General features: G+C 38.1%; 1 protein-coding gene across 1 annotated transcript in view; it reads left to right on the top strand.

Annotated features, from left to right (window-relative positions):
- The window catches only part of LOC103467927 (RNA-binding motif, single-stranded-interacting protein 2-like), an 18,866-nt gene extending 10,709 nt beyond the window's left edge, over nucleotides 1-8,157 (top strand). Inside the window, exons 4-14 of the mRNA XM_008414691.2 lie at nucleotides 1,298-1,389; nucleotides 3,313-3,470; nucleotides 4,866-4,945; nucleotides 5,124-5,233; nucleotides 5,322-5,368; nucleotides 5,461-5,554; nucleotides 6,982-7,032; nucleotides 7,171-7,281; nucleotides 7,697-7,777; nucleotides 7,864-7,945; nucleotides 8,023-8,157. Coding sequence (XP_008412913.1) covers nucleotides 1,298-1,389; nucleotides 3,313-3,470; nucleotides 4,866-4,945; nucleotides 5,124-5,233; nucleotides 5,322-5,368; nucleotides 5,461-5,554; nucleotides 6,982-7,032; nucleotides 7,171-7,281; nucleotides 7,697-7,777; nucleotides 7,864-7,941 — 902 coding nt within the window. The 3' untranslated portion in view covers nucleotides 7,942-7,945; nucleotides 8,023-8,157. The remainder of the gene's footprint in view (nucleotides 1-1,297; nucleotides 1,390-3,312; nucleotides 3,471-4,865; nucleotides 4,946-5,123; nucleotides 5,234-5,321; nucleotides 5,369-5,460; nucleotides 5,555-6,981; nucleotides 7,033-7,170; nucleotides 7,282-7,696; nucleotides 7,778-7,863; nucleotides 7,946-8,022) is intronic.
- The last annotated feature ends 3,113 nt before the right edge of the window (nucleotides 8,158-11,270 follow it).

Below are 11,270 nucleotides of genomic sequence, written 5' to 3'. Positions count from 1 at the left end.
CATCCATCCATCCATCCATCCATCCATCCATCCATCCATCCATCCATCCATCCATCCATCCATCCATCCATCCATCCATCCATCCATCCATCCATTTTCTTTACACCCTTGTCCCTTAGTTGGGTTGGGAGGGGTGCTGGTGCCTATCTCCAGCTAACGTTCTGCGCGTGAGGCGGGGTACACCCTGGACAGGTCGCCAGTCTGCCTTAACATGCTTGTCCTTAGACTGTGGGAAGAAGTTTCCAGAGAAAACTGACACATGCACTGGGAAAACATACAGACTTCATATAGAAGTCTATAGAATATAGAAGCAACAGTGCAACACCAGAAGAAATATGCTATTAAAATTAAATAATTGATTTTCCTCTAAATTTGCCAAGTCTATGAATAATATTAATGTTAATATTGTTTTTAATTTGTGCAGCAAAAAGCTTAAATTCAAATTCTAAAAAAGTGAAATGATACAAAAAAGTATTTTTTTAAACCAAATAACTGGTAAAGTAAAAAAAAAAAAGTAATTTTACCACAGCGATTCGGCCTATTTAGATACACATTGTTTCATTTGATTGTTCTTAATAATTCTACTGACCTTTCTTGATGTAACTTAGAGTCATCTTGCTCAAGAAGCATTATAACACCTCCATTTCTATAAAATCTGTGGAAAGCCCAGTTGAACTCTACTGGAGCTGGTTTGGTCTGATTTAAATTTTTGCAACTGAGGACGGTAGCAGTTGGTGTGGACAGAGTGGCTCAATGTCCAGGGTGGCTTTTTATCAGCTGAAATTGCAGTCATAAAAAAAAAGTTATCTGCCAGTTGTGCTAAATTTTCTATCGATTATAGAAATGTCCAGTCATTGGGGAGTGGGTGACCTCCTATGCTGTTCAGAGTGCAGACATTGTTATGATGTAGGATGATGATGATGAGGTTGGAATCAGATTTTTACATTTTTGATTATGTGTTATTTTTCTGTTTTTTTTTAAATATAAAACTTGAACTGCATTTGATCACCCCTTGGTGATAATCTGTAATTACTTAATTCTCCATTTTCATGAAACTTGCTACTGTGCTACTTGCTGGAGAACAAAGAAGGCAATTTTCAAATAATTATTCAACACTGATTGCAATTTACTTGAAATACAGATCATGAAACCTTTTGTTATATTTGAAAAACATGTAAAATAAGAATGTTCACTGACTGGGTGGTTTATAAGTTCAACTCATGTACTTATTCTCTGGCATGCATCACACTTCACTGTATTAACTCACATATCATGTTTTGTGTTTTGATTTCTTCAGGTTATGGCTTTGTGGACTTTGACAGTCCAGCCTCAGCACAGAAGGCAGTGACAGCGCTGAAGGCAGTCGGAGTACAGGCTCAAATGGCCAAGGTGAGAATCATAAAATATGCTCTCATATATGCTAGGTTTATTTATTAAAACAGCTTAATTTATCCATTCTTCTTCATGTGGGATTTTAACAATGCCTTAGAAAAAAACCTCTTTTGTATGTAGCTGATTTTCTTCTCATTTTTTTCCCCATACGGTACCATTGATCATCAGCTGTATGCTGTTGGACAGAAGAGTAGTACTAAAGTATAATAAGAGAAAAAAACTCTCTAAAAGGCATGAAGCTGCCTAATGTCATCTAATGTTAGACAATTTCTGTTTCACTAGAACGGCTATAATAAAGTAACATTAAATAAACTGCCTTAAAAACATTTTTTTTATTGTAAAGAAAAGCAGAGGCATAAACCCGTCAACAATCAAGATAAAAGAGCATTCACTGAGTTTTTTTTTAAAGAACACAGAATGACAAAATAATAAAAAACATTTTTACGAAAGTGTAATATTTAAATCCAGAAATAAAATTTTACTCTAATATAGCCGTTTAGTGAACATGCTAACTTATTTCCATTGCACGTCCCCGTTATAATCTTTAATTTGCTCTGTGCCAGTGCCCATGTGTTTGTTGCATGCTGTGCCATTTGGGTGTGCTTCTAAATCTGTGTCATAATCCACCGAAGGATACCTGTTTCCACAAACAAGACCCCACGGACGCATGCATGGATACGTGTATGTTCACAGTGGTGACGATGTCTGGGGAGCGGGTCCCAGGGGTTGCTCCCTGGACTCCCTTTACAAAGGAGCTGCCTGTTCTCCCTGGTGGCTTCTGACTCAGTGTCTGAGCAGCTTCTCAGTCAGCAAGGCATAGTGCCCAGCCACCCGCCCTGTCAACACACACAAACACACACACGCGCACGCACACACACACGCACGCACACACGCATGCAACTTGACAATCACTCATGCACTTCGGTAGCCTTGCCTCAACTGGATTATCACATGCACTCCAGTCACGCACAGCTGACAACACCCTGGGAAAGCTGATCTTACGTTAAGCCGGATCACTGACATTCATACCGCCTCTCGCTAACAAAATAGCTCAATTTCGCTCAACCCTTGTGTCGGAGTTTACAAGAAGGCTCGTGCTTGCGTCAGCAGCATGCTCTCTGACTCGCTTACGGCTGAAGTTTGCACCAGAGTTTCTCTGTTCACTCGTCCTACGTTGCAGGAAGAGAGAGGAAGGTGAAGGAGAAGTCACCTTCCTCATAGGTTGCAGAGATTACACATGCATTATTCATAGCATGGAAATTAACTTGCACTGCATTAACTGACTTTTAATCACATCGCAGATGATAAATATGCATAATAGCCAGAGGTGATATAGAGTGAGCATTTTACAAGATACTGTAGGTCAAATAAAAATTTGTTTGAATGGCACATGGAACAGAAGAAATTAGTTCGCAAAATCACAACAGTGTCATTTATGAGGTAATTTCATTTAGCTTTTTTTAATGATTTCAAATGCTGATCCAGGAGAGATAAATAATTCACGTTGATTTATAAATTCACGTTGATCTATAAAGTATGTACTTGCATATAAGATCAGGATTAGTTATACGTTACCTTTAGCAAGGAAACAGGATGTTTTTCTTCTCAGATATTCTGCTCTCACTACAAGAGAGAAAATCAGCATTTCAGACCATTGATGAAAGAAACTGTTTGATATTTGAATTTGCTTTTACATACCGTAATTTACTTTACTATGTTTTCATTAATCATCCTCTATAATAAGATTTCAATATTATTTTGTGAAATAAAACACTTCACCTTTTTACTTCGTAGAGGCAATGTGAAATTTTACATACAGCATATCAATTTTTGTGCTATTTATGGTCACAAAGAAGCAAACAGCAAAGCCTCCTTTATGTGTTCACTCATTGATCATGTTGTGTCTTTGATTGTGGTCAGCAACAGGAGCAGGACCCCACCAACTTGTACATCTCTAACCTCCCGCTCTCTATGGATGAGTCAGAGCTGGAGAACATGCTGAAGCCCTTCAGTCAGGCCATTTCCACTCGCATCCTCCGCGACTCCAACGGGACCAGCCGAGGGGTGGGCTTCGCCAGGTAGAACCTTTGTGTTTCTCAGTCACATTTAGCCCTGGTAAGGATGTTTGGAAAGACGCATGATAAATTCATCTTTATTTAGAGGTGCAAAAATCCACGAAACCAGGCACAGATTTTAAGGGCTTCTGGAAGAAAAGTAGGCCCACAGCATCACATTTATTCTACCGTAATTCACAGTGGGAATTAAATGTGCACATGTTTATCCATTATTTCCTGTCAGACCCTTTGGGAAACTTTTAGTTCCTGCCTATAGCATTTTGATGGATTATAGAATGTTGGAACCCACAGCAGGTGATCGATCAGAATCGCACAGACGATTGGAGGTCAGCTTGTTTACTATTCTCCTGTGCAAAGAACATGTCAATGATACAGTTGTATGGAAAAATCTGGAATTTTGCACTTGATACACTTCTACGAGACAACAGCCAAAATCCATGCAATTTCCTTTGAGGAGAGGCAGCTCACAGTAAARRAGRASMAYSMTTTTTTTTTTTTTTTTTTTTTTTTAGAATGTGTGCTAATAAAATGAGGGGAAGTCCATTCGCTCTGTGATTGGTCAGAATCTGAGTAGTGTGGAGGTGTGCATACATAGACTGCATTAGCAAAGTAGTCCTAATAAAGCTGTTTTTTACAATCCCACAAGTTTTTTTTCAAAGCTCTCATCTTTTCCAGAGCACATAGTTCCAATTAAATCCAGGTAGACTTAGAAAAACGTTGTATAAATACATTTGTGTTTGTTGGACAAATTAGTTTTGTCTGCATTGCTTCCAAACAACCAGTCAGTATGTAGACAGCATCTAATGGTTGCTATGGAGAACTGATGACCCCAAAGATGCCACTCTTTGCTGCCGCTCTTCGACAGTAACTTTGGAGAGTTTTATTTTACCCATCCTTTCTATCCTTCTTATTAAGCCTGGTCACAAGATAAACATGTGATTGTTCGTTCATCCTTGTGGCTAAGCGAAATGGGCCTCTGTGTCATGTAACTTTGATGCACCAGAAAAACAGGAAGCTACAGATGACATTGTCCTCAGTACTGTGATCAGCTTAGGTAACAGTAAGGTAAAAATATATATTTTTAAATATAAAAAGCAATAATGTAGACGATTATTACAACTGAATTTTATTCAACCCATTTCATAAACTAACTTAAATTAAAAAAGTGATGTAAAAAAAGGTAAAATTTTTGCTTGATATCAGGCTTTTGCAATACAAGAAAAATATTATTTTAAATCTTTTTACACATCTTTACATAGTGAGTAGGAAGGATGCAGTAATTTGCAGGTGGCTATGGTTAAATAACATATGTACTGAAGAAGAAAAAAAAAGCTTTAGGTGATAATCAGAGCTCCCTGACTGTCATTTCAAGTTGAAATGTTTTAATACTTTTCATAGGATGGAGTCAACAGAGAAATGTGAGGCTATCATCCAACATTTTAATGGAAAATATATTAAAACTCCTCATGGAGTTCCAGGTGAGTTTAGATTTTGTTACTTCTTGCTCTGTCTTTTCTTTTCCTTTTTATTTTTTTTGGGAAAAAAACCCTAAATCCCATGTTGGTCATATCCAAAAATCAATATAGTCCTATGTGAATAATGTTGTGATGGTAACCACGAGCTGTTATGATGATTTGTTAATAACTCCTGATTTAGCGCCGACAGAACCTTTGCTGTGTAAATTTGCTGACGGAGGCCAGAAGAAGCGTCAGAGTCATGGCAAATACCTTCAGAACGGTCGCTCCTGGACAAGAGATTCTGAGTCTGTGAGTTTGTTTATAACATTTAGCAAAAAAAAAGAGATATTGATAATAGTCCCCCTTGTGGTTAAATACTTATGTTGTTTTTGTACAGGGAGGAATGACTCTCACCTATGATCCCACCACAGCCCTACAGAACGGGTCAGTGCTGCACCTCAGGTCTATTGCATTTAAAGTTATAAAAACTGGGATTATATGATGGTCTCTAAGAAGCTGTGTGTGTCTTTGTGCAGGTTCTATTCGTCTCCCTACAGCCTTGCACCTAATCGGATGATTGGACCGGCCTCCCTCTCCCCATACATGCCTTCCCCTGTGTCCACCTATCAGGTATGACAATTATTTATGGAAAAATATTGTAATTTAAATGTACTCTGTTAACTTTGTAAGTAAATAATTTGATCTAATACAAGCTGACATAAACTGATTTTTAGTTGGTCCTTGAGTCATTTTTGTTAACTAGAAAAAAATGCCTGTAACATAGTCAAAAAACATAGGAGAGGTATATTTACAAAAGTTTTAATAATAGGGGTTATAGTCAGTACATTTTCCTACTAGAAACACATGGATCACCATGAAACATTATTTATGCCTTTACATGTTGGAGACTAGGTTATTGTAACCACATATTCACCTGTCCGAAGAAACATGTTAGAACTTTTTGCAGGTTGCGCAAAATGATTCTGCCAAGTTTTTGGACAAGTTGCCAAAATTTTCATTGCAGCGCTTGTAGTCCAGCTACACCGTCTCCTCATTCATTTCAGATACAAGATCTTTATTCTCCCTTGTAGAGCTCTAAAGGGACAAGGTCTCTCATATAAATCAGAAATGTTACAAACCTGTGTCCCTAACAGACACCCAAGGTGGCTATGAAATGATCGGGTTGCCAGCCAGGATGACTAATTATTTGCTGCCAAGAATCCAAAGAGTCCCTGGAAAACAATCCACCTTGGGGGTTGTCTATGTTTTTTTTCCCCCGTAATTACACCTCTGAATCAGTGACTCATTCACACATATATAAGTCACTGTATTATGAAAACCGATGATCCGCTAGCGCTGTGTTTCTTTGCACACACACAGGTTGCCTCGTTGTGTGTGTAATACACATTATATTTTAGATGCAAAGCCACTGCCCCGTGTGGCCATATTGATCAAAAAATGAGCTTCTTGAAATGGCTCAACTTACACAATTTATGGCACAACACTGCATTCCCGTCTTTTAGAAAAATAAAGTACACTCTTCTTGTTTCCACAGCAATTAAAATTTTATGTATGGTACCTTAAGAGTGCTGGTAGTTAGCTGTGCTTCATTAAATGGTTATCAACAAGTATGACCGGCCCTATAAACACAGGAGTTTTTGGCAGTTTGTCAAAACTGCCAAAAACACAAGAGTGTTGGCGTTTTACTAACACTCTCGAACAAACATGAGTGTTAGCAAAACGCCAAGATGAAAAGACATCTTGAAATCCATCATAAGAGTTTTATGACAGCATTTCTAAACTATTTAAGCCCTTCATTCAACACTGGGAATGATTATTCAAACATGGAAACATTTCAGATAACCTTTCCTGTAGTGGACGTCTCATCAGATTCCCCTCCTCAAGACAGTGTTTCTTAAACGTTGTGCTGTATTTAAGATCAGAAAAGACTCGTAAAAAAATTAAATAAAATGATACAAGAAGAAAGCTTGTTACTCTTAAATGAAAGATGTGTGTTCATGCTTATGTTATCTGCCTTATCTTCCCTGTTGCTGCAGGTACACAATCCGTCCTGGCTGCATCATCAGTCGTACATCATGCCTCCCACAGTGAGTTTCTCTAAACTTCTCAGTCTGTCACTTTTGTAGCTAAGCACTATTCTGCCGTGTTCACATTTTGTGCCACCACCTTCAATGTTATGTCTGAAAATGTCCCACCAGCTGTGTCTGTTGCACTCTCCCCCACAGGGAGCAGTCCTTGCGTCAGGAATGGAGCACTCCATGTCCATCCAGCCAACCTCCATGATGGGACCTCTGACACAGCAGCTCAGTCACCTTTCAATGGGCAGCAGTGGCACAGTAAGTAGATGTGGAGCTGCCGACGGCGTTTAACTGATACAGCTCTGCCGAGCAGCTCTTTTCAATTTTTTGTCTAAGAGTAGAAACTGGGATGACTAAACCCTCAAATCCGTCAAATTTTTCGTGCCATTTCCATTTCTGTATGTTGAATTGGTCAAATGTTCCTTGTCAGCCGAGGGGTTTAATAATGTCAAGTGGTTACCTCTCTTACCTGTTTAAATGTTATTGACTCAGATAAACGCAAAATTGAATTATCAGGTTCCCCCCCCCTGAGCATCAGGGAAACTACTTTTTAAATCCTGCTGTGTAATCTGTAGATAATTACCCAGCTGTATCTCTACTATCAGTGTACATTTGTTAGTAATAGAAAAATATTGAGCTCTTTCATGAGATCAATATGTCCACTTCCCTCCAGTATATGCCTGCAAATGCATCTATGCAGGGTCCTTACCTACCCACATACACTCAAGTGCCTGCCACCAACATCTCAGTGGAGGTAATGTCTACTTTCTCAAAGTTTAATGTTAAAATTCTGTGATAAACTTAAACCGCTTATGCTTTGATCTCTGTTGTTTCTTCAAGGAAAGTGCCGTCCAACAGCCTGTTCCTATTGGTACTCCAACAGAACACACGGCGTACTCCTACCAGCATAACAAATAAAGAGGTTGGTTTGCATTTTTGCCGTCGTTGTCTGTGCTGTTGTAGCAGAGGCTGCTTTTCATTTGCTGCTCTCTGTCTCAGATCGTTTTTCTGGAGCCTGGAGTGACTGTCCAAGGGGCCAAAAGTGCTGAAGTTTTGACTTCACATAAGGTGTCAGAAACTTGGGAGGGCAGGCAGACATGGACTGTTCCACATAAAGGACAAAAAAAAAAAAAAGAGAGACATTTTCCATGAACTCATATTTCAAACCAAACTGGAGAATAGTGGGAAAAGAGGACGAACTGAACGAGGAGCGTCTATTTTGATAAGAAGTCCAACACACTACACACTAACTGTTTTACTTCCCTCATACGGGTTTCCGATGTGACACCAGTGACCAAGAAGGAAACCAGGAAAATATCATGTTTTGTTTTGACATTTTGTAAAGTATGCTGAGATCCCTTCCCCTTTTTGTCTGATATTCCTCAGATGTCTAACTGCCTTTTTGTACATTGTTTTTCCAGTTTTGGCGTTTCTTTGTTTTTTTTTTTTTTTTTTTTTTAGTTCTGATCGGTGCAAATATTTGATTGAAGTGCTTTTAAGCTGACAGCTCTTTTATTCTCTTGGACAGGTGGCAAGTTTATCAGTCAAAAAGCCTTATTTAAGCTGGCGTGGCTCAAATAATTTATAGTCTCAACAAAGCTTCAGACAATCACACAATAAGAAGATTTCAAGATAGTGAAAACCTTGATGACAGATTTGTCTCTGGAGACTTCCTGTAAAAGAATGGCATAGATTTAAAGCATTCCAGATTACAGAGGCATGCAAAAAAAAAAAAAAATCTTTAACTTTCTTGTTGCATGTATGTAGCTCCACAGCCAAAGGACATGACTCACAAAAGTCATAAATTAAAGACATCATGTTTAATTTATTTTCATGTAATGATTCCTAAGATGAGCAGAAATGTGCTTTTTGTCTGTGTTTCTGCCTCTTGGTTTTTGGTCCTTAGTTTGCAGGCAGTGATTAAGATTTTAAAGACTTCACTTTTGCAGGACAATGTATTGTCAGTTATAAAGAATATCCACTCCGAGTTGTTCCACACAGTACAATCCAAAGCTGGTTAAACAGGGATCAAGACACACATAGCTGCCTGTAAATAAGAGACACACATGCATTCAGACTTCCTTTGGATTTCCTTTATCATCAATGAAGAATCGCCTCAGTTATTTTGCTCACGTCAGTCCAACTGCTCTGGAGTTTTTCTCACATCCATTTAAGAAAAGATGAAGCCGAATTTCTCCAGAACCCCATGAAATGGATTCTAAGAAACGGGAATGAGATGCTTGCAATTAGAGTAAGAAGACTGTGGCTCTGACCTGTTTTATCTAAAAAAACAAAACACTATTAAGGTGATTTTTTGGGGGGCCAGTATAGAGAAGTTTTAAATCTGTACTGGCCTTTGCTGTAAGTTTGCCTATTTTGGTTTTAACCTTTGTCGTTGGAAACATTTGTTATTTAAAGTTTTTTTTTTTTTTTTGCTTTATATATATCTATATCTATATATATATACTGCTCAAAAAAATAAAGGGAACACTTAAGTGTTTAAGTGTTCCCTTTATTTTTTTGAGCAGTGTATGTATATATATATATAGATAGATATGTGTGTGTGTGTGTGTACTTTCAGAAAATGGCCCTATTTTTCAGAGGCTTTGTTTTTATTTTTGATAGGGTTTGATAGGGAAAGAGATTTCCTTTTTTTTTTCTTTTCTTTTTCTTCAGATAGTGATTATTTGTATGTTGTTCGAGTTTCTCTATTGATGTAAAAAAAAAAAAAGAAAAGAAAAAGGCTTTAATACGCTCAGACACTTTTCATTCCGTCTTGTGTCACACATGTTGGCACTTTACAAGCCTGACTCCAGATCATTCGTAATGTCAGATTCAGATTGTTACACAGTTGAATCCAATGCAGTTGGGATCAGTGAAAAAAAGAAAAAAAATCCTCAAAACCTCAACTTACCTCATTCTGCTCAAGCAACGTAGTCTTAGTTCTGTGTGTAAGGTTTTAAGGCAGTCACCACCTACAGACTGCCCACAGCTGGTACTGTGTCTTCATCCTTTAACCCATCTGTCCATTCTTCTGAAACTATGCCCGATGTCTGGTGATCTATGCAATTAATTTATTATCTGCGTAAATGCAATACTAAAAACACCCAAAAGACACCTCAGATTGCTTCACTTTTACGGTTTTCACCTTTCTTCTTAAAGATGTTTTACTTTTTTTAAGTACATTTGTTTGGGCTTATGCTTTTAAAGTACCTTCAGTTGGTAGAGAAAGTGCCTGATTGACCGGCATTTTCTTTGTAAAGAGTGCCCGTAATGGTAGCCCTGCCACTCTCCTTCCTGTTGCTGTGCACTGCCGATCAGCTGGCTAAAAGAAGGCTACTATGTTTTTCTCCACACTGACGAAAAATACCAATTCAGACCAATAGTCGAGGTGTGGAAAACTAAAGAATCCCACCCCGTCACTCCTAATCAATGCTTATTTAAAACTTTGAGCAGGATGGCTAAGCAGAAGCAGTTATATTGTGTAATACTTTTTTTTTTTTTTAATTGCTTCAGTAGTATAATTTTACCATTGAATAGTAGTACTTTCAGTTGAGGTTTTCATACCATGAGAATCTCATATCTGATCCTGTCTGCAAATCTGGTCCAGTCACTGTTGGCTGAGTTGCAACATTAAAAGGGAACAATTGTCACACCAAATTAGGGGTTTTAAAAGAGCTGCAGGAAATTTTATGTGGTCTGATAAAACGTGACGGGTGTAATTTTGTATTCACAAAGACATGACATGATTTGTGAATTCAATCCATGCAGTTTCGCGGTTTTTCGTTGGGATGCGTATTACGGTTTGATTTTGAAAGTTTTCTTTGAAACAAAAGAAACAATGTTGACTTAAAAAGACAGAATGACTCATTCAGAAATGCCTTAGATTTCACTAGCAGGGGCTGGGAAATGCTACTCTCTCGTACCAGGTTTCTTTCTCTGGGTTTGTTTTCATGCACTGCAGATGTTAGAATTGTCGTTTCAGACCTAAACATTGAAGTAAAAATTTTGGCTTCAGTACAAGTTCATGCTGCTACTAATTTGGGATTTCTGTCTCCTACCTAAAGGTCACTCATTACACATGAGGTCAACTTGTAAACTTTTTTTTTTTTTTTTTTAAATGTCCATGAATGCTTGTTTGCTGCATCACTTCCTCCTCAGTAATGCTTGTGCCATGATGCAGGACTTTTTGTTCTGCCCACATGAAGGGGAAAGCATCCCTTGTTTGAAGTTGTCGCTTGGTTTGA

Source organism: Poecilia reticulata, linkage group LG7, assembly GCF_000633615.1.
Source record: "Poecilia reticulata strain Guanapo linkage group LG7, Guppy_female_1.0+MT, whole genome shotgun sequence".
Lineage (NCBI taxonomy): Eukaryota > Metazoa > Chordata > Actinopteri > Cyprinodontiformes > Poeciliidae > Poecilia > Poecilia reticulata.
This window is presented reverse-complemented; position numbering and strand designations above follow the sequence as displayed.